General features: G+C 44.7%; 1 protein-coding gene across 50 annotated transcripts in view; it reads left to right on the top strand.

Annotated features, from left to right (window-relative positions):
- Positions 1-26,865, top strand: part of RALGPS1 (Ral GEF with PH domain and SH3 binding motif 1) — a 309,094-nt gene that overhangs the window by 125,267 nt on the left and 156,962 nt on the right. For 39 of the 50 annotated variants that reach the window (XR_013405554.1, XR_013405551.1, XR_013405552.1 and 36 more), the window contains 2 exons: positions 7,089-7,178; positions 10,213-10,305. Coding sequence is in view for 45 of the 50 variants with exons in the window: in XM_077967951.1 (XP_077824077.1) it covers positions 7,089-7,178; positions 10,213-10,305 (183 nt within the window). In the remaining 5 variants the exon portion in view is untranslated. The remainder of the gene's footprint in view (positions 1-7,088; positions 7,179-10,212; positions 10,306-26,865) is intronic. The other 11 variants (XM_077967959.1, XM_077967942.1, XM_077967960.1 and 8 more) reach the window with 1 other exon arrangement.

Genomic DNA, 26,865 nt, shown 5'->3' with positions numbered 1-26,865 from the left:
ATTTATCATTAGGGAAATACAAAACACTACATACCTATTAGAATGTCTAAATAAAACAAGCAAAAAACCCTGATAACATCAGTTGCCATCAAAGATCTGAAGCAACACAAACTCTTACTCATAGCTGGTGGGAATGCAAAATGAGACACTCAGTCCAGCAACTGCACTCCTAAGTATTTACCTAGCTGATCTGAAAACTTATATCCACACACAAAAAACAGCACACAAATGTTTATAGTACCTTTATTCATAGTTGTTGAAAATCAGAAGTAACCAAGATACCATCCTTCAGTAGGTAAGGTAAATGGATAATGAACCATGGTAAATCCATACAATGGAATAGTATTCATCCAAAAAAGAGAGAATGAGCTATCAAGTCACATAAAGACATGGATGAACTTTTTTTTTTTTCTTTTTTTGAGACAGAGTTTAGCTCTTGTTCCCCAGGCTGGAGTGCAGGGACGTGATCTCAGCTCACCACATCCTCCACCTCCTGGGTTCAAGCGATTCTCCTGCCCCAGCCTCCTGAGTAGCTGGGATTATAGGCATACGCCACCATACTCGGCTAATTTTGTATTTTTAATACAGATGGGGTTTCTCCATGTTGGTCAGGCTGGTCTGGGACTCCTGACCTCAGGTGATCCGCCTGCCTCAGCCTCCCAAAGTGTGGGATTACAGGCGTGAGCCACCATGCCCAGCCCGAATATTAAAAAAAAAAAAAAAAAATTTTCAGCTTTTATTTTACATTTGGGGTACATATGCAGCTTTGTTACATGAGTGTATTGCATGATGCTGAGGTTTTGGGGTATGAATGATCTTGTCACCCAGGTAGTGAGCATAGTACCCAATAGGTAGTTTCTGAGCCTTTGCCCCCTCTCTCTCCTTCCTCTCATAGTCCCCAGTGTCTGTTGTTCTCATCTTTATGTTTTGGATGAATCTTAAGTGCATATTGCTAAGTAAAAAAAGCCAGTCTTGAAAGGTTACATATGGAGGATTCCTTTTCTCTTTTCTTCCTCCTCCTGAATCATTATTGTTGGTTTATTACAGAGCAAAGAAGATGTTCTTGCTAGCAACAAATCAATCAAGTTATCAACATAATTATACTTTTACATTTATATTTCCTTTTTTGACATTCTGGAAAAGGTAAAGCTATAGAGATGATGATAAACAAATCAGTGTTTGTCAGGGCTTTGGAAAGGGGAGAGGGCTAAATAGGAGAAGCCTGGGTTTTTTTTTGTTTGTTTTTTTAAGGCAGTGAAACTATATGATATTATCATGATGGATACATGACATAGTGCATTTGTGAACTTTATAGCACCAAGAGGAAAGTTTTTTTTTTTTTTTTTTTTTGGCGGAGTCTCGCTCTGTCACCCAGTCTGGAGTACAGTGGTGCGATCTCGGCTCACTGCAAGTTCCACCTCCCGGGTTCATGCCATTCTCCTGCCTCAGCCTCCCGAGTAGCTGGGATTACAGGCAACCCCAACCACGCCTGGCTAATTTTTTTTTGTGCTTTTAGTAGATAATGGAGTTTTACCGTGTTAGCCAGGGTGGTCTTGATCTCCTGACCTCGTGATCCACCCACCTCGGCCTCCCAAAAGTGCTGGAATTACAGGTGTGAGCCACCTAGCCCAGCCCCCTGAAACCTTAATATATACAAAGTTTTTAAATTCAACTTGAGGAATCTTATAATGTAACAACATGTAACAAAATGTTACATGTTGTTACAGATAATGTTATAAAATGATACAGCAGAATGTAACAAAAGAATCTATTATAAATGTGTGAACAACCTCACTAAGGAGGGGGAGAGAAAACATTGCTGACCTAAGTAAATCGGTAATAGAATGGAGCCTATAAGACTAAAGACAAAGGAACTACGTATAAGCATCATACTCTATTTGATAAAGTTGTTTCCCTAGGGGGACGGGTAACAATTCTGAAACCATTATCCTTGTATACTGGAATCAAACTATATAAGAAATGGATGAATATAAGAGAGTATAAGGAAATGAGTGGCAGATGGTGGGAACCAATCTCATTATTGGAGTGGGAAATTACAGATAAGCTAAGTGTGAGGAGGCTAGAACGATCCGTGTGGTAATGGGTTACAGTTGGAGACATCAGTATGAACTCATGTGTAACTTAATGCAGATGTAGATGGTTACATATAGAAATCTTTATAGATATGTGTATGGGCATGGGTTAGTACACACACACACACACACACACACACACACACATTTCTTGACTCCGCCAGCTGAGAGGACCCAGAAACGATGATACCCCAGTAGCAACAAGCATACTTCATACCTGTCTTGTGCTAATCTTGGTTTCTAATACTGTTACTTGGTAAAAGGAACCAATGTTCCTTGGAGAAATGACTAATTTTAAGACTAAGGCAAGAAATATAGAATATGAGCCTGTTGCATATTGTATTGCCAGAAGGTAAGGAAGTGCTCAAACTAACAAAAACAATACAGGGGTTATGTCAAAGGGATGCAGGAGCCAACTGAAAGAACTCTCGAAGGCCAAAGCTGGAACAACTTGAGCAGCATGTAATAACAGTATTGAGTTGTAACCCAAAGTGTAAAATAAATATTCACAAGTCTATACTGATAGAAATAAATGCGAGAGAATTGGCAAATCTCTCATGCAGAAGAATTTCAAATAATCTATGTAAATTAGACCTCAAGAAGGTAGAATGTAACTTCCCACTCATTAAATATTGGCTGAGCTTAGTGACTTCCTTTCAGAGTTTGAGGTGGTAGTGTAAATTGCATAACCAATTCGCTATCAATGGGCTTTTAAAAATTGTAGATAGTGCTTCAATGAAAGCTTGTATGTATGTGTTTCTATATTTCTGTATTTTTTTTTTTTTTTTTTTGAGACGGAGTCTCGCTCTGTCCCCCAGGCTGGAGTGCAGTGGCTGGATCTCAGCTCACTGCAAGCTCCGCCTCCCGGGTTTACGCCATTCTCCCGCCTCAGCCTCCCAAGTAGCTGGGACTACAGGCGCCTGCCACCTCGCCCGGCTAGTTTTTTGTATTTTTTAGTAGAGACGGGGTTTCACCGTGTTAGCCAGGGTGGTCTCGATCTCCTGACCCCGTGATCCGCCCGTCTCGGCCTCCCAAAGTGCTGGGATTACAGGCTTGAGCCACCGCGCCCGGCCTATATTTCTGTATTTTTATAAGGTAAATATTCTAGGGAGACTATACCTTAAACATCTTGAAAGATATGTTCAAGTTGTTCTTCAAAATGTTACTGATTTCCATTCCTCCAAACAGTATATAAGAGTACCAATGTCTACATGCTCTTGGTACAATATATGACTCACAACATGTATTTTTATTTGCTACACAAAGAGTTTTTGTCAATCAATAATAAGAAAAAAACCTGCTTGGGTGACATAGTAAGACCCCATCCATACAAACAACAACAACAACCACAACAACAAAAACCAGGTGTGGTGATGTGTGCCTGTAGTCTCAGCTACTTGACAGGCTGAGGTGGGAGGATACTTGAGCCCAGGAGTTTGAGGTTGGAAGGAAAGATGTCCCAGTAGAAAGATAGTTCTCCATAAGGACCTGCATAGGCAATTCAGAAGGCAAATAGTACAAATGACCTATAAGTGTTTGGAACAAAAAATGTTAACTGAGAAAAAGCAAAACAAACAAACAAACAAAAAACACCTGAATAGTCATGAAAGAAATGTGAAATTGAAACTGTGAAATACCATTTTTTTCCACTGAATTAGTTAAAAAAAAATGATAGTAACTGGTATTGGACTGTGTATGGCAACATGGATCTGCTTCAACGTGTTGAGGAGTAAACAAATAGACCTTTTGGAGGCCGTGTTTTTTTACATATACTCTTTTTTTTTTTTTTTTTTTTGAGACGGAGTCTCGCTCTGTCGCCCAGGCTGGAGTGCACTGGCCGGATCTCAGCTCACTGCAAGCTCCGCCTCCCGGGTTTACGCCATTCTCCTGCCTCAGCCTCCCGAGTAGCTGGGACTACAGGCGCTCGCCACCTCGCCCGCCTAAGTTTTTGTATTTTTTTTAGTAGAGACGGGGTTTCACCGTGTTAGCCAGGATGGTCTCGATCTCCTGACCTCGTGATCCGCCCGTCTCGGCCTCCCAAAGTGCTGGGATTACAGACTTGAGCCACCGCGCCCGGCCGTACATATACTCTTGAAAACAGGTACACACACTTTTATTCACTCCACTTTACAGGAATTTATCTGAGGACCTCAATAAAAAGTGTACAAACATATGTATAAAGATGTTCATCTCAGCATTATTACAACAAAATTAGAAATAACCTATTCAACAGTAGAGGGTTATTTAAGAAAATGATGATACTTCTCTATGATGAAATACTTGGAAGCTGCTAAAAATTGTAGAGGAATATTCACTTATAAAAATTCTTGTGATATATAATTAATATACAGCAGTTTAGTTTTAAAAGACAAACATGTTCTATATAGAGAAAAAGAAGATGGTCGGGCACAGTGGCTCATGCCTGTAATCCCAGCACTTTGGGAGGCCGAGGCAGGCAGATCACCTGAGGTCAGGAGTTCAAGATCAGCTTGGCCAATATGGTGAAACCCCATCTCTACTAAAAATACAAAAATTAGCCAGGTGTGGTGGTGCATGCCTGTAATCCCAGCCACTAAGGAGGCTGAGGCAGGAGAATCCCTTGAACCCAGGTGGCAGAGGTTGCAGTGAGTGGAGATCGTGCCACTGCACTCCAGCCTCGGTGACAGAGCGAGACGCCCTCTCAAAAAAAAAGAAAAAAAAAAGAAAATAAAGACCAGAAGGACACATACCACAGTGTTTATAATGTTGATCTATATGTGAGACTGAAATTTCTTTCTTTTTGTACTTATCTCTGTTTTCCTTGTTTTCTGCATCAAACTTCTGAAGTTAAAAGCTTAAGTTTTCTTTTCTTCAGTCATTAGAAAAGAGAATAAAATAAAAAGTTTTTAAAACTATGCTGATTCTACCTTTTTAATGTCTTCCTTATCTCCCTCTTCTTTCCATCTCCTTTGGCATGGCCCTGGCTCAGACCTCCTCATATCTCACTGAGACCATTGCATCAGTTTTCTAATGGGTGTCTCTATCCTTCCAAAGGATCTCATCTATCACCTTGCTCAGAAGCCTCTGAAAGTCCCTGTGTAGAATAGTGTTTTAGCTCCTTCCTCTCACCTTGTTGCACCAGTCCTACCCTCCCCACCACACACCCAGTCTGGTCTTTTTCTCCCTCCCCACCCTCATCCTCATTCATGACCCCCACCCACAGTACTCCTGCAACACTACCTAGCCATCCCTGGTCATGGAACATATAGCCACACTTCAGTCTTCTCTTGTTTAAAGTCTACCCATCTTTCAAGGCCTGTCTTCTTCGAGAAGCCTTCCTCTATCATTATTAGCTCTCTCATACTTTGGTTTACGGTTTGAACTTCTTCCATGGCCATGATTACCAGCTGCCTTCTAATATAGTGATTCCTTAAGGATTCTGCCTCCTCCTTTGGTCACCTCAATTTCAGGAAGGTCTGGACTCCCAGTGCCTGGAACCCGCACACAGAAGGGGCTTCATGGAACTCTGCTGAATCGAGTTGTTGACTCAGAGTTGCCTCTGCACAATGTGTGCTGCAGCTCCAGAGTCAGTGCTTCCGTGTTCCATAATATGCCTTAAACATATGATTCTCTGACATGCAGGAATCTGTTAAATTATACATGTAAACTATCACGCTTGAGTGTGATAATGTGGCATCAAAATGTAAGGTTTATGGGCACTCCATTTTGTATTTAGAAAAACTTTTTTCTGCACCTGGCTAGTAAATATTGAGTCTGAACTTAATTGTGGGCAATTCCTTGGAAAAAATGATTCTGTGGAAACCCAGTCATGTCCTGGAGGCAACCACAGATAATTACACTGAGAAAACATTTCTATAATACTCCTGCTTAACATAAAAAGCACATTGTTGAATCTTGGTTTCTCTTTCTTTGCTTTCTGTTTGAAAGGTGATTGTATTTCAATAACGATAATACATTTTATTGCAGCAGTAAGCTTGTTTTATTAGCTCTAGAATATCCTTAACTATATTTTTCCCTGTAAAGTTTAGGGGTTTTAGATGCCTTGCCTTCCTTTTAATTCTCCCTGTGCCCCGTGCTTTGCCTGGCTCTCCACCTTTCTTTGTAGTGCTGTCATTGCACTCTTGGGCATCTGTGTTTCACATAGAACTGTTGTTACAGAAGTGAAACATAAACAGGAAGAGCTAGCCACTTCCCAGCATTTCTTGGCATGAGTTTCTTCCGTTGCATTGAGGTGCCATGTGAGTCAGCTCCACTCTGGTAGATGACTTTCCTGTTCCACCATCAGACACAGGGGTTCGGGCTGTTGCAGTATGTGAGAGGTCAAGCACGAATGGGCTTCTGAACCAAAGCTACCAGCATACCCTTTTTGGTGCATGCTGTCTCCAGGAAAACATGCCCTGTAACCTGCATTGCTTTATGGAACTTAGAAAGAGATACTTCCACTTCCATATCATTTACGTTATGGGATGGGCCTCTCCTGAAAAATTAAATTTGTTAAAATTGTGCAAATATTGATGAATCCTCCTCATCGTAGGGCTGGCTGGGGATATGGACCTCACAAGTGGTCCTGCCAATGTATATGTCCCTTTGGCTATGTGTCCGTCTGTCCCTCCATCCACCCATCATCCATGATCTCCCCACAACTGGGATCCTTCTGAGCAGGAATTCAGTCTGATTCATCTCAGGATTCCCAGCAGCTCTTCTCGAGACTTGTGTCACGGAGGCCCAGCTCTCCCCGGATGATGAGGAAAGTGCTGCTTTCCCTTGGCCACTGCAGCGTGCGCTGGAGACAGGACGCTGAAAACACGGCCCGTTTGCAGGGTTGGGTGCTGTAGAGGAACTCTTTAACTCACGTGACCCCGGCTGTCCTCTCCCAGTCTCCTGACCTCTTGGAAATCCCGGAACAGCGGTGGGCATGGGTGACATGGCTGGTCCAGCAATTAACAACTTTTCTGGTGTGTGTGTGTGTGTGTGTGTGTGTATTTGACTCTACAGGTCAGTTTTTGGGTTGTACGAGAAATTCTAACAGCACAGACTTTAAAAATAAGGGCAGAAATCCTCAGCCATTTTGTGAAAATAGCCAAGGTAAGCTTTTTATTATTATTTTTCCTTCCTTTCCCTTTTCTCTCACACCTCCTCCCTAAAAATATGTTTCCTCAGTACTTTGGGAGCTGCTTTGCTGTGGGCCTGCTGGGCACAGTTCAAACAGGGTGCTGTGGCTTGACTTCCCCAGGTAGAGCCAGCTGTTAGACCTGCCTGGGTGCTCACCAGCCCCCTAGCACCTTGTGTGCAAATTGGCAGCATGCCCCCATACCCTATAATGTTGGCAGCTAGCCCTTCTCCTTACCTGGGCTTTCACAGTCTCTCCACAAGGCAGGACCCAGAGGCTGTCCCTGGAATCCATTCATTCTCCTACTTTAGATTTAGCCAGTTCTGGGGGTTGATAGATTTTAGTTAGCGTCAATGCTCAATGCTTGTGATATCATCACATCCTGCACAATATTGTCAGCGGTTAACAGACCCCACCCACCTCCCACTGAGCTTCAGGTCTGGGCCAGATGACCCTGCAGCCCCCCATCCCCACCTCCTGCCCCCTGGCCTGATAGGTTCTGTCCTTGTTGGGCATCACCTTTTCCCTCCTCTTCCCTTATCTCTAGGAATGCTGTGCCATCCCGTGGGCCTTCCTGGACCACTCATGCCCAGCAGCTCCTCCCTATACACTGGTTTCAACCACTCAGGCTTGCCTGACTCTCGGCTGCAGCATTGTGCTGGGTGTTTCGCTTCTTGCTTCATGTATGCATGTGTTGTCTTCCCACCCAGGTCCTAGGAAAGCTGCCCTTTACAGAGGCCCGTTATGAGCCAGGCACCATGCTATGGTCAGCTGCTTTACTGACCTGGTCATGTTCAGTGCTCATATGATTATAATTCCATTTGCAGAGGAAGGAGAGCTTAGAGAGGTGAAGTGTCCATGCTCAGGGCTGCCCCCATGGCCAGTCAGTGGCAGGGCAGGAATCGGAGTCATGCCTCTGTGCCTTCAGGGAAGCTGCTCTGCTGGCCTCATGGGCAGGTTAAGTGCATCATCTATTTATGTTAAGAGCAATGGCCACATTTACTTCCTTTTTTTTTTTTTTTTTTTTTTTTGAGACGGAGTCTTGCTCTGTTGCCCAGGCTGGAGTGCAGTGGCGTGATCTTGGCCTTCCGGGTTCACACCATTCTCCTGCCTTAGCCTCCCGAGTATCTGGGACTACAGGCGTCCGCCACCACACCCGGCTAATTTTTTGTATTTTTAGTGGAGATGGGGTTTCACTATGTTAGCCAGGATGGTCTCGATCTCCTGACCTGGTGATCCGCCTGCCTTGGCCTCCCAAAGCGCTGGGATTACAGGTGTGAGACACCGCGCCCGGCCCACATTTACTTCCTGTGCATTCTCCTGAAGTACTTGGAACTGGTGCTGGGCTTAAGATATTTGTTGTTGTCAATCAGTTCTGTGCTGGGCCACAAGAGAAAGTAGGATGTGGTTCCAGTCCTCCCGGGCTGTCAGTTTGGAAATGTGTTTATGGGGCCCACCCATGGAATCCAAAGTGATCCCTCCTTAATCTCTGCCATTTTCTGTGTGGCAGACTGTCATGCTGGCTCTGTGCCCTGGGTCTTTCCTTGTGCAAGCCCCTTCCTTTCTCTGGGCCTTGGTTTTCCCATCTATAAAATGAAAGGGGTGGGTTAGATAATTTTCCATAGCCCTTTCAGCTCTAAAAAGAAGTTCTGTGACAGGCGTAGCAATGCAGATACATGGAATGAAATTCAGCTCACTTAGATAATCTATTCTTATACACAGGAAACAATTAGAGAATGTTACGAGATGTATGAAATGAAATAGCTCATGTGGTGAGAGAGAAATTTCCAAGCAGGAATAGAGCTGTGAGGACTAAGTATAAGGGCTTTTCCTTTCTTTATGCATTTCACTAGGCCCCTACAATGTGCTGGGCACCGTACTGGGTATGAGAGACACGGTGGTAGATAAAACTTTGTCCCTGCTCTCAGGAAACAGCCCAGGGTGAGAGAGAGAGAGGCAAGTACAAAGCAAGTACAATCCAGTGTGCTACAGATATGCATGGACTTCTTTGGGGACACGGTCAGGAAAGACATATTAGAGGAAGGGGCACCTGAGCTTGGAAATACTTAAGTGACAGGGGTGGGAAAAGACAAGGCTGAGACTCACATTGTACTGAGCCTCCTGCCCTGGGACCAGCCACTGGTCTAGGCAGTTGATATGCACTATCTCATGTGGCAGAAGTGCCGTGATTGCCTTCCACACTTTAAGTATGAGGACAGCAAGGCTCAGAAGGATTAGGTAACTTGCTGAAGGACACACAAGTAGTAGGAGCTGGGATTGGAACCAGGTCTTCTGGTTCCATAGAGCCTGCCTAATAACCCAAACTTCATTGACTCCCAAGAATGAGAAACGGCACCCCCATCCTGTTAGCAAGTTTCCGGTAGCATAAAACCAGGAACAGAGCAGTTGCATTTTTCTGCACTTACACTCGGCTGTGTCTCATTCTGTTTCCCTCCCTGGTAAGAAACTTGTCTGAGACTGAATTGAATCCAAATGTTCTCACTAATTTGGGGTCTGGTTCAAAGGAACATGGTCAAGTGATGGGGAAGCCCGAGCACTGCCTTCCCAGCTGAGAGGGATTATGCAGATTATTGGTACCATCTTTCCTCGGCCTCTGTCTCCTTCTGGTGTTAAGATAATCATAGAAGACCCACATTGATGCTGCTGGCACAGTCGGGGTTTTAGTTTACAAAAGCCTGCTGGGACAGTATTCAGATTTGTCTAAAAAAAGACGTAATGCACATTATCAAACCTTACCCCGTGCCACGTTTCTGTCCAGACTAGTCAGCTTATGAAATTTTGCACATGTTTTAGATGCAGACTCACCTTTTGACAATTTGAGAGAAAAAAAGCATATGGTTTCTATGAACTCCTTAGAACTATGTTTTCTACATGAGATATTTTTAAGTGTAATTGAATTTCATAAATATGACATTTGGTAACACTTGAGCATGTTTTTGTTCTGTTGTTTATAGCAGCAAAATAATCTATTCCGTATCTTTTTTTCAGAAACTTCTAGAACTCAACAACCTTCATTCTCTCATGTCTGTGGTGTCAGCATTACAAAGTGCTCCCATCTTCAGACTGACAAAAACCTGGGCCGTAAGTTAATCTCCCTAAGTCTATCTGATTTCGGCTATCATTTCATTGGTGAAGTTCTTTATTCCACAAGCCCCAGCCTTTCTCTTACTGTCTATACTTTGTCAATGACAGAGTTACGATGAGTTGATGATGGTTCTGTAGGCATCCTCACTCCGTCACTGACCCCATCCCCATTTTGGCACCAGGGAATGATGAAGGTGCTGACGTGGCTGGGGTCAGAATCCCCCAGAGTGGATCTTCTTGGACACCACCATGTCATGTGTGATGACCGGGTCAGCAGCGTGACTTCTGCCCTCCACTTGGCTGGAATTTTCCTCTGGCAGGCTCCAAACTGCCCTTGGGAAGGTCTCTGGGCTGATGGTTCGCAGCTGCCCTGGGTCACTAGCCATACCGCTAAGTTTCCCTGGAGAAACCTGTGACCCCCGTGTAGGAAAAAACGGGTTTTTTTCCTAAGGCCCTGGATAATTTCAGCTCAGAGGTGGAGTCTGATAGTTACATAATTGAGTTTGTAGGAAACTTTTTCTGCTGTAAAAATACTTTAAAAATATCTCAGACCTCTTTATCCTCCTTCTCTTGGCATAGTGCCTGACATGGGGGAAGTAATTGCTATTTCCATAGCTCATTAGCATTCACCTCCTGGCCTGCCTGATCTGGGGTCTCTCACAGCCACACAGCACAAGCCTTTCGAGACCTGTTTATATCCCACGGAACTGACAGAAACTGTATGGAATTGTCAGATGTGCTTCTGCAACTCATTTCCGAACTTCTTTCTGCCAGTTCGTGGGGCTGGGCTCTGTTTCCTACTTGGCTGGTTCAAGGGCCTTTAAAATACTCAGGGATTATGTTGTAGGTGATCGAAAATGAGCCTTGTTTCTTTAAATTGCCGTTTTCCATAGATCTAGTCCTCGCAAAATAGAGAAGTTTTAGCCCAGTGTCAGAAAACTGGGTTTGCATTCAGATGCCATTCAGAGCATGACTTCTGTGCGACTCATTTTCTCGTATCTACTCGGGGAGGTTGGCGTAGATTCTTGGTTTTCCATCAGTGCTTCGTGGAGTCCCAGGGGTTCCTTAGAGTTGCCTTGGGCGCCACCAGGGGCTGAGATTGTGGAGAGATGCTGCCAAGCAGGCGGTTCGGGCACTATTTCCACCAGAGCAGCTCTGTTTGTATCAGTTTTATGTACTGGACTTTTGGGTGAATTTCGACTGAGCAATGGCTTTGGAGGTCAAAAGCAAGTTTGGAAGCCACCGGTCTTAGCAGTTGCTGCCAGCCCTGTGATTCCAAGTCATTCTGACCAGTAAGGCTTTTTTTTCAAAAGTTGCTTGGAGATTTCTTTTTAAAATGAATTTTCCATCACTTAGATGCTGTTATTGTTTCTTGGATTGCTGGGAGCTATGTGAGGACCCAGAGGGATGATTTTTGAATCTTCTCATAATGCCTAGACTTTACTGTCAGCAATATTGTAAATCTCAACGATCCCTATAAGCTATACAGTTGGTGGAGGCAGAGATAGTTAGCACAGAGGGCTAGGGTGTCTAAGGGTCTTGCACAGAGATATGGTCCACTCAGTGATAGGGCCAGGCCCATGGATGAAGCGATGATGTCCTCCAGGGGATGCTGTGTACTGCCAGGACAGTGGGCAGCAGCAGGTCACAGCAGTACCCAGGACCACTCTGTTAGGCTTGACAGGCCCTGCTCAAGGTGGCTGGGTCTTCACTCCTGTTGATGGTTCTTTGCTGTAATGAAAATAAACCTCCAGGCCAGGTGCAGTGACTCACTCCTATAATCCTAGTACTTTGGGAAGCTGGGGGTGGGAGGATCGCTTAAGGCCAGGAGTTTAAGACCAGCCTAGACAACATAGCAAGACCTCATCTTTGCAAAAATTCACAAAATTAGCTGGGCATGGTAGTGTGCACCTGTGTCACAGCTACGCAGGAGACTGAGTCAGGAAGATCCCTTGAGCCCAGGAACTCAAGGCAGCAGTGAGTTATGATTACGCCACTACCCTCCAGCTTGGGTGACAGAGTAAGACCTCATCTCTAAAAAAGAGAGAGAGATTGAGAGAGAGAGAGAGAGAGAGAGAGAGAGAGAGGAAACTTCCTTGGGGAGCCTGGAATGGAATTTGCACCCAGGACCCATTCAAAGGCATGGGCATATTCACCTAGCTCCCTTTCAGGCCATCTGGGTCATATTCTTCCTCACACATATGCCAAGATAAAAACATGTGGCAGGCACTGCCCTAAATGCTCACTCTTTCTCTCTCTCTCTCTCTTACTTTCTCTCTTTCTCTCTCTCTCTTTCTTTTTCTCTCTTTCTCTCTCTCTCCTTCCTTCTTTCCTTCCTTCCGTCCGTCCGTCCGTCCATCCGTCGTCTCACTCTGTCACCCAGCTGGAGTGCAGTGGCCTGAACACAGCTTACTGCAGCCTCAGCCTCTTGGGCTCAAGCAGTCCTTCCACTTGAGCCTCCTGAGTAATTGAGACTACAGGCCACACCACGTCCAACTAATTTTTAAGTTTTTTGTAGAGATGATAACTTGCTATGTCGCCCAGGTTGGTCTCAAACTTCTGGGCTCAAGCAGTCCTCCTGCCTCAGCCTCCCAAACTGTTAGGATTACAGGTGTCAGCCATTATACCTGACCCCTAAACACTTTACGTATATTAACCATTTTGTTCTGACAGCTGCCCATTGAGATAGGCACTGTTACTATTGTCATTTATAGATGAGGAAACAGACACAGAATGGTTTATGCAGGGTCCCACAGCTAAGTGGCAGGGCTGGGATCACACCTAAGCAGCCTGGCTCCAGAATCCATGCTCTTAACCACCATACCCTACTGAACAAAAAAGACAATTCCAGCCTACCCCCTGTCACCCAAAATAAGAGAGGGCTCTTATTTTTTTAATTTTTGTTTTTGTTTTCCCTTTTGTACCATAAGTATTGCATTAGGAACTTGGAAAATAAGATTGGTAGACTACCGGTACCTCCCGGGCATTTGGGTCTGTCTTGGCTGTGGCTGCTGTTGGCCTGGCACCTGGTTGCTGGCGAGCAGCAGAAAGAGCAGTCAGAGGAGGGCCCGTCAGGGAGGGGACATGCAGCCAGTGAGCCAGAGAGCTGCAGCAGGACTTTGAAGGCTGCCTTGCAAACGCCTTCTGGCCACGCATTCCTTGGATTGTTTATACCATGGCTTCTGTTGCTCCCCTGCTTCCCTTGGTTGGCTCCTGTCTTTGCACCTCAGTGGGCATTTAGCTGGTGGGGAAGAGGAAGATGCCAGGGAGCTAAGATTACATGTCACCAAAGAGCAGGAGACTCAGGGCAACAACATGTCCCTGTTCCTATTCTGAGAAACCTCCCTATTGTGTCCTAAGGGCTGAGCCAGGGCTGTTTCCCTGGTTACAGAGAGCCACTTACCAGGGCAAAAGGTGGGTAGATGCAGCATCCTAGGAAATAAGAATGGCAACTGCCACAATATTGTGTCAGGGAGATAGGAGGTGAAACACACTGTGTGGATTACAACATGAGGTCTCCAAGGTCACTTGTGGGGTAGCTGCTTGTTCTTGGTGAATCCACTATTCAGCCTTTGTTTCAGATCAGACTCTTCCCTCTCACTGACATGTCTTGTTAATCCAAGGACTACGGTTGGCATAGAGCATTTAGGAAACAGAGGGGGCCAAACTCATCATCTTTTTATTTCATCCAAATCACCCTCATCCCCAGTGGAATGGCAGACTCCACTGTCTGTATTCTTGATGCACCTGTCTGATAACAGCACGCAGGGTGGAGCATGCACCGACTCTGCAGTTTTGTTTATAGGTCTGCCACCCCCTTTTGACTGCATGCCTCGTTGATGATGTTGATTTTTCTCTGTATCCTTGGTGCCCAGCCACTATACATTTGTTGTTTGAATTGTATGTGTTGTCCTGAGTTGCAATGCATCTTTCTTTTGCTATTAATTTCTGGTATGAGATTGCCATAGAAATGTTGCCCAAAGAGAGCTGTTTCCTCTCTGCTCACTTGTCCTTTGAGTTGGAACTGGTGAGGCCTCATGTGCCACAGAGTAGAGAGGTGCAGGTGGCACTGGAGGAACCAACCGTAACATCCCCAAAGGTCAGTGCTGTGATAGTTTTTGTTTGGCAGAGGAGGAAAACTGAGGTTTGAAGAGGTAGAATGACTTGTTCAAGATCCAGAGCTAGTGAGCGACAGAACCAGCATGACACAGCCTTGTCCTGCTGGAATCCACAGTCCGTCTTCTTGGCGGGTGTGTTGGATGGCTTGCTAATGATAAGAACCTGTGAGAGAATCAGGCTGGGCACAGGGCAGGGACAAATAGACACACTGCTTTGGAAATGGGGCTAGAGAAATGCAGCTAGCACACAGGGCCCGGGGACAGGGCAGGCCAGCTCTCTGTGCCGTCCCTGTGGGTTGCACTGAAAGCCTGAATATCTGGGAAACCTGGTGGAAGGGAGTTACAGGTGTGGTAGGATACCTGTTACTTGGCCACATCATGGATGACCTCCAGAGAATTGATCATTAAGCTAGGGCAGGGCGTCCTGTTGGCCTCTCCATGGGTGGCTGCTAAGTGCTAGCTGCTGCGTGAGCTAGACAGGACAGACTGACACTGAACATAGGCCTGTACACAGTAGGCCCTTAATAAATGCTGTCTGCATACACAAACAGGAAGGCTACCATAGCTGGCCTGGAAAAATGCAGATGGGGAATGATTTACCCCAGCACTGTGACGACTTTGGAATATTGGCTCCCTTAAAGCCATGAAACCTGAGCAGGAAGTTGTAGCAGCCAATTCTGATTTCCTGAGTACACATCACCGTGTGGCTCTTATTCATTCTGCAAATCAAACATTTCTCAAATGTCAGGTTCTGAAGCCGTAATCAAGGACCCTGTCCTCATGGGCTTTCATGTTACTCAGGGAGAATAAACGTGACCAGTCTGGCTGGCAGAAGAAGTGATCAATAAATGTTTATTGAATACATGAAGTGATCAGCAGGGAGCTGTCAAATTGGAAGAAAAGCGATGCAGAATACATGACAGAGAATGACCGAGTGTCTGCTTTAGTGTGGCATTAGGGAGGGCCTCACTTCCCTAATGTCATACTGAAGTACAGGCGTAACGTACATTCAGCCATGTATTTTCAGTCAAGGCCTGAATGACAAAAAGGAACCAGTCATGCCAAGATGAGGGGATGAGCATCCCAGGCAGAGGAGATGGCTGGTGCAAAGCCCTGCACAGGAATCAGCTTGATGTGAACAAGGAACTCAGAGGTCAGCGTGACCAGAGCTCAGCGTGCCAGGAGGAGATGGACGTACGAGGCAGTGGCTGGGCAGCGGGGCCAATCATGTTGGGCTGAAAGCCTAGGAGAGGAGTTAGGTTCTGTTCCAAGCGCAGTGAAGGATTTCAAACAGGAGACGGATACAATCTGGCTTCCAGTTGCTCTTTGGTTTTTGTGTTTTTAATTACTGTTGCTACTGTGGAAAACAAATTGGGTGGGGGATGGGGACCAAGAGTGGAAACTGGGGGCCTACTCAGGAGGTTAGGGCAGAATTCAGGAGCAAGGGGATGTTGGCAGGATCAGGGTGTGGCTGGGGATTTTAGAACAGCAGGCTCATACCGGATATGCTGGGGAGAGCTGACAGGTTGTGTGCTGGATGAGATGTCGAGATGAGGAGAAGTGAATGAGGGGTGAGTCCTAGGTTTTGGGCTTGAGCAACTGAGAAGCTGATGAAACCTTTTCTTTGATTAGAGTGATCTCAAGAGGAGACTGACTGCTTTGTGAGTGATCTAGGGGTATGGAATTCCTAGAGTATGGATGAGTCACTCATTACAGTAATTACAGTCAGGTGCTAGACATGCCATGTGTGCGCATGTGCGTAAACACACACACACCACATGTGTGCACACATACGTACATGCTCTTCTTGCTCTGTGCATGTTCCCAGAGTGATTCGCTCTTTCCTACTGAATTGATCCAAAGAGTTTGACTCATTTGCCGCAGCATTGTGAAAACTGAAGTTCTTGAAAGGCAGGAAATCATAGCCGATGGGTCAGGAGGCCTGGTCTGGAGGGTGGTGACCTGGGAGGGGAACGATCTTGGGAATGGGGCTGTCAATCCTAGATATCTGGGGACACAGTCATTGAGCTGTGCAATTCAGAGAATCGCTCCTTGTACTAAGAGAACTAAGGCCACTTGGCAAATATCACAGGACAGCAGATGTGTGACATTCACATACTTTGGAATTCAAAGTCCTTCATCCAGGAAGTGCCCTTTGCCCCCCTTTGTCTGACGCAGTGCCGCAGTGGTAGCCACCCTCTGATGTTGTTGAGAAGGTGGTGATAGGCCTGAGCTGCTTTTTGGAGGCATTTCTGAGCATTTGGTCAGGTGGGAGGTGAGTCAGGTGAGGCAATAAGGAGATGGATGCAGAGGAAACCAACATTTGCAGCTTTCACTCACACATACTCATCATTCCTTGTAGCCTGGCTTGGAACTGCTTCTCAGAAGTTCTCAGTCAGATCTGCTGACATTTGCACCCTCATCTTCCTTGACATTGCTACAACATTGGACACTGTTCATAACTCCCATCTTGAAAAATCTCTTTTCCCTTGGCTTAGTTTTCTTCCTCTTGACTCCTTTTGTTTCTATGGATGTGGATCTTCTGCAAGGCGGTGACCTCTCCACCTTCCCTGATCCATTTGCTATCCCTTGGTGGTCTCATCCACTTGGGGAGCTTCAGGTGTCACCTGCTGTACCCCAGTGATGGCTGGCTTTTCAGTTACAGCCCTGGTCTCTCTCCTGTACCCTAGAACCCTGTTCTAGCTGTCTGCTGCATAGAGCCCTCTGCTTGCATGTTCCTTTGACAGCTCACACTTGGCATGTCTGAAATCAAACTTTGGTTTCCAGGAAGATGATGGTGGGTGCCAGAAGACTCTCTTAACAGACTGTGTTTTAGGCTCTTAGGCAATATGGTAGACTGAGAAATAAGCCTCTCCCTCCCCGTCTCCTGCTTCAAACACACAAACACAAATTCTGGATAAAATACAACCAAATTAAAAAACCAACAAGCAAAGCTAAATTAGAAGCCAAGAAAGGGAAGTCACCATGTGTTAAAAATAAAGTGCTCTCAGAGTCAAAACAGTGAGCAGAGTTCAGAGAAACTGCTGTGTATAAGCCTTTGCAGCTGGGAGCTAGGGTTGTAATGCCTGCACAGAGAGGAGAGTCCGGCTGCACACACATGGGGGCTGGAAATCAGCTACCCACAGAAATCAGAGAGACACGTCAGGTATGGCTGCATCAAAAAGTCCCTCTCCAGCCTAGGACAGCCCCAAAGGAGCATGAGTGGAAAAACTCATCTATGAGAAATTGTCACCCCAGCCTGTACCTTACGCAGCGAAGGGATCTGAGTACATATTACATATGATTGGCATTGATGATCTGCATTGGTTTGGGGACCTCAGACCAAGAAATGAGGGGCATGGAGATTGAGAGCATGGCCTCTTAAATCAGACACCTGAGTTGAGCCCTGGGCCTACCTCTAACAGTGAGGATTAAATGAGTAAATACCTGGAAAAATGTTTAGAACTATGCCTGGCTCATATTGAGGGTTTGGTATTACCTGTTGTTGTTATTATTTTTGACTCTTTCGAATGGATTGGCAGAGGCTTCCATCCTTGTATGACAGGCCCTTTTACTTATGGCCTGAACTGTCATCCTCTTTCAGCTGGTCTCATTGCTTCGGGACTTGCACTCTCTGGGCCACCCTCACACCGCTACTGGAGCGATCTCTCCAAAACATAGTTTCAAGGTTTTCACATCCCTGGTTAAAGATAGTTTTTAGTGTTCTCCCTCAACCCCTCATCCACCTTGCTAGGATGGGGGCTCTGTGCCATCACTCCTCCAGAGCGGCATTGTGCTCAGATACAACCATTCCGATGCCAGTTTTTCTTTTTGATCTGCCATTTGAGCATTTATTTCACCTTCAGTTTTATGATAATGAATATTTTGTCAGCCAGTTTTTAACCATCATGTGGACTTCCAACCCTGTATTTCAGTGATGCCTCTGAGTGAAGGACAGAGACTGAGCTAGAATGAGAGAGAATTGGTCTGTCCTCATGAGTGTTTCTGAGAGAAACTTGCATCTGGGGATGTGGCACATGATGTAAGCTGGTGGGTGCTGAGTGTCTTGCAGAATGCTGAGGACATAATAGAGGCATTTCGACATTGGCAGCAAACACCAAAAGATTTCATACCTACTTCCTGACCCTAAAAAACAAACCATAAACCTTTCAGCTATGGCCAGCGGTGCATCTGCTACCACCAGCAACACAGCAACTCAGAGCCCCAAGTCATGTGTGCAAGAGATGCGAGAGCTGGCCCGAGGAATTTTCTGTTAAAACATGGCCATAGTCAACTCATTCTTTTCCATTCACTGTTCATGCTTAGCAGTTTGTGATTGTTCCCCTGTTTGCAAGTTGAGCTGAAGTATCTGGAAAAGTAGAATAAGCAGTCAAAATGGTGTTCACATGTCTATGGCATCCAAATGCCCAAGTCAAAACCACACATTGTCAAAAGGAGAGTTTCCATCTCTCCCCTGTCTCTTCTAGTCTTATGCAAAGCAACACTTACCTCCACTTTAGCCAAACTGCTGTTTCCTTAAACAACCCTTGTGTGTCCACCTCCAGGCCCGCGCTGATGCCTTTTGTGGCCTTGGGGCCTCTCCAGCCCCATCTGTGCTTGTTGAAATCCCTCTAGACTTGTTTTCAGGACTGTCTCTTCCTGCAGCTCCTTCTTTGGGTAATAGGGTTTGTTCTTCCCCTAGAGAACCCTCTCCTATGTAGTGTTTCTGATCCTTCCTTGCTGAGCTAGGTTGAACAAATGAGATGTGTATTTGGTACCTGACTCTGCCCACTGCCAGACCAGATCTGGACCCTGAATGGGCCCTCGGCAAACATATGTTAGGGGATCAAACTCAACCTCCCGGCTCTCTATTCTTGGGTCTTTGTGGGAATATCTGCTGGGTTGCCATGGGTGGAATAAAAAAATTAACAAAAATTATTAGAAATAAATGAGAAAATTGTCCTACAGGATTGTGTATGTGTGTGTATATGCATGTGATTGGATACATGTATATATGTGTGCATGTAACTGTTTAAGGATGATTTTTTTTTTTTTTTTTTTTTTTGAGAGGGAGTCTCGCGCTGTCGCCCGGGCTGGAGTGTAGTGGCCGGATCTCAGCTCACTGCAAGCTCCGCCTCCCGGGTTTACGCCATTCTCCTGCCTCAGCCTCCCGAGTAGCTGGGACTACAGGCGCCCGCCACCTTGCCCGGCTATTTTTTTGTATTTTTTAGTAGAGACGGGGTTTCACTGCGTTAGCCAGGATGGTCTCGATCTCCTGGCCTCGTGATCCGCCCGTCTCGGCCTCCCAAAGTGCTGGGATTACAGGCTTGAGCCACTGCGCCCGGCCAGGATGATTTTTTAAAAAGATAAAATCATGACTCATATAAGATGAATACTTGTCAAAGATTTTATTTAACTCATTGATTAAGGAGAGAACCAGTAAGATATTACAACCATATCAAAAGAGAAGCTAGAGTACTGCACTTTTATAATCAGGTAAGGAAGGCTAAAATCACTTTAAAAATTGATATGAAATTAGTCACTATTCCGAAGGTGATAATCAGTAGCATTCTATGAGGCATTATTTGCCTTTCTGTAAATAGGAATTATTTACATTACTACATTTTCTACAAATTAACTTCTGTCTATACAGGGTTTAAAATAGCTTTAGTCAAAGATAAACATGGACAGCTAGCCAGAATACCACTAAATTTCAGTTACAATTTTTCCTCATGTTACATACAGTAGTCTCTATTGCGTCTAATATTTTATATTAGGTATGTGACATTGTAGTTTTTTATTTTTCAGAAATGGGCATGTTGTATCTAAAGAAGTAAAAAATTATTTTAAAAATTCCAGTTCGTTTCCTTACTGATTCCATACTTAGTCTGCTGAATCCATTGGTCCATAGATTATCCACAACACTAAAAATTCTTTCCGTATCAACAGTAGACACTGGAATTGAAATGGAATTTTAAGCCAATTTTAACATATTTGGAGCAGGAGGCTCTTTGCTAATAAATATTTCCATGTATCAAGAAATATGCTCTCGAGGCAAGGGAGCAAGACACCGAAGTCCTCATAAAGAAAATGTGGAGAAATTTTTTTCTCCTCCATGGAGACAACTTCCAGATTTGAACTGCTTTACTAGAAAGGGGAACGGTGGTTTGTGATCAGTCAAATACAAGTGCCACATACAAGGTACTCAGAGCATGATGGGAAATTTCCAGAAGCCATCCACTTCTTCAGGTATTTCTCCAAGATTTGTGATCTTCCTGGCTTTTGACCTCATGGTTTGTGAGTCCCATTTATCCTTTGCACCATGAAAGTGATTCAAAATTAATAAGCAGGGACTTTGTTTTTACCTTGTAAATTAATTCATTTTGCATATGTGGTTATAGCCCCTTTCTCAGTCCTATGTTGTATATTTTTGCATTTTAATAGAAATTTTACCTATTTTATTGATATTTTATAAAAATTAGCTCTTAGGTTTAGTAATCATTTCTATAGGTTTGATGTTTAGCTTTTTTTAGTTTGATGTTTTGTTTTTTAACGTGCCAGTTTCTACTTTTACCCATTGATTTCTTTCTCCCATTTTCCCACTATTTTCTTAGCTTGTTGAGTTGAATATTTAGTTGATTTATATTAGTTCTTGTTTAATAACAAATGAATTTAAAGCCACAAAGTTTCCTCCTAATGTGCTTTTGGCCTCATCACACAGTTTAACGTACAGTATTCTAATTATATATGGCTTGTAAATAGTCCATTATCTTGGCTTTTATTTGGTCTTTTGCCCAGGAATTATTTGAATATTCAAAATTTTCCAAGTAATTGGATTTTTCACTTGTTGTTATTTTTCTCATGATTCTTTTATGTAGCAAGTATTTTGGCAGCATTTCCTCTGTGTCAGGAATCATACCAGATGCAGGGATCAGTAGAGTGGATGTAGCCAGCATGGTCACCCTCCTCATGGAGTCCATAATTTGTGGAGGGAGACACAAATGTAATCATACAGTCAAGCACAATCATGATCAATATTATGGAAGAAAATCTCAGGGTGCCCCAAGACTTCTAAACTTTACTAGAAGTGAAGTTATACTTAGTGAAATTTTCCTTAACCTTACTTCCTTATCTCTTTTCTTGAACAAAAATGGTTTTAGTATCTGTTTGACTCTGGGTAAGCAGACAATTTACTTTCTCGTATGTAGTTCTGATGGTTTCTTCCTGAGGCTTCCCATAAACTCTAAAATCTAAGGGACCCTCAAATTCAGATGAGGTTTGCAGTTTATGGTTCTTGTAATGAAAGCTTAAAACGTGTGAGTAAATGCTGTTATTTCCTGAGCAAACAAACCCTATATTAAAAAAATTAAACCTAAAAAAGTTATTATCAGCATTACATACACATGAATTTTAAAAATCACTAAGTACTGAAAGATTTAGTGAAACAATTAACACTCACCACTCATCTCTCCACACCCCCGTTATTCCCCAGAGGCAACCACTTTCAGTTTAAGTGGCTTCTTCTAGTAGTTTCTGCCATATATTTACCAGTGTGCTTTTGCTACAGTTTCTTGACCCATCTCCTTTAGACAGCATCTGGTGACTTCTTTGTATGGTAGATGTTTGTTTAGTTTTCCTGAACCACCTTCCCTTGTTCCTCAAACACATTCATCATTATAGCGAAATCACTTTTGTTAAATGAATATTTGGTGTTTTAATGATTAGGAATGAGTAAGTATGCCTCACTATATAGTCAAGTAGTAAACTATGAATAATATGCCCTTCCTTGAATATTTTGTCACTTCCCTGGATTGATTTATTTTGGTTTTTTTTTTTTTTGGTTTTGTTTTGTTTTTGTTTTTGTTTTGTTTTGTTTGTTTGTTTTTGTTTTGGGTCTTTCTGATGCCCAGGCTGGATTGTAATAGCTCATAGCTCACTGCAACCTTGAACTCCTGGGCTCAAGCAATCCTCCTGCCACAGCCTCCCAAATAGCTGAGACTACAAGTGTGCACCACCATGCCCAGCTAATTTTCTTTTTCTTTTTTTTTTTTTTTTTGAGACGGAGTCTCACTCTGTTGCCTAGACTAGAGTGCAGTGGCGCAACCTCGGCTCACTGCAACCTCCGCCTCCCGGGTTCAAGTGATTCTCCCGCCTCAGCCTCCAGAGTAGCCAGGATTACAGGTGCCCGCCACCATACCCGGCTAATCTTTGTATTTTTAGTAGAGACAGGGTTTCAACATGTTGGTCAGGCTGGTCTCAAACTCTGACCTCATGATCTGCCCGCCTCGGCCTCCCAAATTGCTGGGATTACAGCGTGAATAACTGCGCCCGGCCTTAAAATTTTTTTGTAGAGATGGTATCTTGCTGTGTTGCCCAGGCTGGTATCAAACTCCTGGCCTCCCAAAGGAGTGAAATTACAGGTGTGAGCTACCATGCCCTACCCATTTTTCTGGAATTTCTAATTGCCTTAAAAAACTTTTTCTTATCCTATCTACCAGATATCTAAGTAATCCTAAAATTATTTTGTTTATTTTTTATTACATATAATATGTGTATCCCCTCCCCTCCGTGTGCCATCATGTCAGGTTTTTAATCAAGCCACTTTTTCTCTGGAGACATCTCTTCTAGGGCTGATCCAATGTGGACCAGTTGTTCTTAAGGCCTACTGTTCATTGGTCATCCCATATCTCCTTTTCCTACTCCTGGATTGGATCCACAATTTCCTGTTTCCCGTGTCTTACTAATTCCTGGCTAATTCCTGTATTTTTCTAGAGGAAATTCTCAGTTTTCAAATACATCATGGGAAATACATGTTTAGGGTTTTTTGATGTCTTCTAGTGACCTATGCACTATTCTTGAGAAAGCTGATACTGTCTGAGTCTCTTTTGTAGGCACAGAAGGGAGCAGATGAGTAAAATTAACTAGATTTAGCGCTTTTGAATGTCTGTGTGAGTATGTGGGGCAAGTTGGGGATGAGGCATAGAAGATAGGCTGATCACCTCTGAGGTGCTGTCCATACAGGCACTTGACAGGCTGGGCAGGTAGGCTGGGCATGGCAAGGGACATGGGCAGTCCCCCAGCTGAGACTGGAGAACCAGTTGCCTGAGCCCTGGGAGCCAGCTTGGCCCAGCCACAGTGTGTGTCAGGAGGACATCCAGATTTGTTTAATGGCTGCCATCGCCAAAGAAGTAAGGGGTTCTATGTTGCATTAATAAAGAATGACCTCCTGAGTAAGGGAAGTGAGTGGTTTGCTTAACAATGGAGCAGTTCTTTGGCCAGTCATGTGGCTCATGCCTGTAATCCCAACACTTTGGGAGGCCAAGGCGGGTGGATCAGCTAAGGTCAGGAGTTTGAGACTAGCCTGGCCAACATGGTGAAACCCGGTCACTACTAAAAATACAAAAATTGGCCAGGCGCGGTGGCTCAAGCCTGTAATCCCAGCGCTTTGGGAGGCCAAGACAGGCGGATCACGAGGTCAGGAGATCGAAACCATCCTGGCTAACATGGTGAAACCCCGTCTCTACTAAAAAATACAAAAAAAACTAGCCGGGTGAGGTGGCGGGCACCTGTAGTCCCAGCTACTCAGGAGGCTGAGGCAGGAGAATGGCGTAAACCTGGGAGGCAGAGCTTGCAGTGAGCTGAGATCCGGCCAGTGCACTCCAGCCTGGGCGACAGAGCAAGACTCTGTCTCAAAATATATATATATATATACATACAAAAATTAGCTGGGCGTGGTGGCACATGCCTGTAATCCTAGCTACTTGGGAGGCTGAGGCAGAATAATCGCTTGACCCCAGGAGGCAGGGGTTACAGTGAGCTGAGATTGTACCACTCCATTCCAGCCTGGGAGACAGAGTGAGACTCTGTCTCCACAGAAACAAAATCAAACCACAATGGGGCTGTTTTCCAGTAGGTATCTGGTTCTGGTCTGAGTATATATTGTTCATTGACAAATCTCTCATCCTTAAGTGTTCATTTCAAATGCTGCCTCTCTATATAGCTTTCCTTGACACTTCCTTTTCCTATAATTCATTTGTAATAATAATTATTATTATTTTAGAGACAGGGTCTTGCTCTTTCACCCAGGCTGGAGTACAGTGATGCAATCAAGACTCACTACAGAAAGACTCACTCCAGCCTCAACCTCCTGGACTTAAGCAATCTTCCTGCCTCAGTCTCCCAAGTAGCTCATTTATTATTTGTCTGGGTTATCAGTCTCTGTTTACTTACCACATTGCTGTACTATATCTCTCTCCTGTTGAATCAAGTTCCCCGAAGATATTTGGAAAAATTAATACTTGTGATTATGAACTGGAAATGGAGGTAAAAGTCCTTGCTCCATTTTTACCACTGGGCTTTGTGAAGATTAGATGAATTATATATTACAGTGTTTTACAAACAGCAAGTAGAAGATGGTGTTTTTCCCCGTCCATTTTAGCAAACCAGTTAAGCAGCCATTGTCCTGAGCATCTGTGTAGCATCCCCACACTGATACGTCCTGAGTTCCCCAGTGGGAAAAGAAAAGTTCGCTTTTATCCTTCAGCTTCTTCAGTATCAGAACCTTCCTTTCAGCATATTCTTCTGCCTCTCCTTACCGAAGTTCGTAAGCTACCACTGCTCCTGTGCAGGTGGGCTGTCTCATGGCTGCATCCTCTGTGGCCCCAGAGGCTGAAGATGAAAGAACCAGGCAGGGCCTTCCCAAAGCAGCCTAGGGCTCCCTAATGCACCAGACATGGCCTGAGTTTGGGAATTGCAGACCCAGGTCTCAGGAACTGCACGGCTTCCCCAGGTGGTAGGCAGTTATTGTCCCACTCCTCTCCATTGCACGACGGGGCTTTTGAACACTGGCCTACGTCAGTCTAATGAACATGGTGGGTCTCTTGTTCTCGGTCCTTGCACAGACCACCGAGGTCTGAACGCCTTGGCCAAAGGGACTCCAACCCTGGGGCTTCTGTTTATTCATCCTCTTGGGCTTAGCCACTGACCTCCAATCCCGGAAGCACTGGGCCCTGGCAGCTAGACTCAGGGATGCTGCCAGCATCAGCCTCATACTTTGCTTCAGCCACCCCTCCCCCAGCTCCTCCTTTTAAGACTGGCCTTTCTGCCTAGACTTCTTTCCTTAAAGCCGTGTTCAGTCAGCCATGTTGCCATTTTCTGGCACTGGGCCTTGACTTGCGACTTTCAGGTTGACCACAGCCTGAGTCCTTAGCATAAAGTCTTGAAAGCCAGGAGTTCTGGTTTCTGTTCCTTTCTTTTGAGAAGGCTTCAAATGCACATTGAGCCACTGTTTCCCTGGTGGCCAGCTTTACATACCAGAGATCTCAGTCACAAAGAGTTTTGCTTCCCTAACCTCTGACTCTGGATACCTGTTCATTCTGTATTTGCTTAACTAAGTTGCCCCTTCGATAACTGCATAGAGAAAAGAAGGTTGTCGTCTTTTGATTAAAATTACCACATCCAGTGTAAATATGACACAGTTGGCTGTGGGGGATCTGGAGGATGTAGCCTGGATTCGAGCGATGGCTTGGCTTTGTGTACATGGGCATGTGAATTGTGTGGAACTTACTAGGACTTTCAGCCATGGAGATGGTGAGGAGAGCAAATAGCTGTGGATGCAGGGAAAGAGACCTGGTATAGCTGTGAAATAAGTCTTCAGGTGACCCTGAGCAGTTTGCTTTTCTACCTTAGCACCTTGCTGTTGTAGGCTCTCTGCACCCACAAGCTGCTGTTATTTGGGGGATTCTGACATCATGTAGAACAGTGGGCCAGGTAGCTTTGGGGGGTAGCTTCCAAGTGTGAGATTCTGTGAGGATGACAAGGTTGAAGTTTTCCATCTCTGTGATGCAGGGAAGGCAAACCCTAAAATTGGTGCTTAGCCCTGGAGGGTTCTTGGCTTTGCCCAGGAGAGAATTCAAGGGCGAGCTCGTGGTATTAGACAACAGCTTTTATTGAAGTGGCAGTGTACTGCAGCAGCAGCAGCAGAGATACTGCTCCTTGTGGTATGGGGCTTACCCCATAGGCAGTGTGCCCAGAGTAGCAGCTCAGAGGCAGGCCATATTTATATGTGTTTTTAATCACATGCAAATCAAGGTGCAGATTATGCAGAAATTTCTAGAAAAACTTTCAGGCCATTGCCATGGAAAGGGGTGGTAACATCCAGGTGTTGCTATGGCAGTGGTAAACTGACATGGCACACTGGTGGGCGTATCTCATAGAAAACTGCTTCTGCCTCGTCCCTGTTTAGCTAGTCCTCAATTTGGTCCCGTGTCCAAGCCCCACCTCTGGAGTCGAGTCCTGCCTTCTACCTCATATGCATGAAACAGCCTTTTAAAATCCTTAGTTCTGTCCAGGATTTGACACACCATAGATGTGCCACTTAGGATTTTCCCTTTTAGCATTCATCCACAGTTATCCACTCTTTAGCTTCTTCTGGTTTATT

Source organism: Macaca mulatta, chromosome 15, assembly GCF_049350105.2.
Source record: "Macaca mulatta isolate MMU2019108-1 chromosome 15, T2T-MMU8v2.0, whole genome shotgun sequence".
In the NCBI taxonomy this organism is placed as follows: Eukaryota; Metazoa; Chordata; class Mammalia; order Primates; family Cercopithecidae; genus Macaca; species Macaca mulatta.
This window is presented reverse-complemented; position numbering and strand designations above follow the sequence as displayed.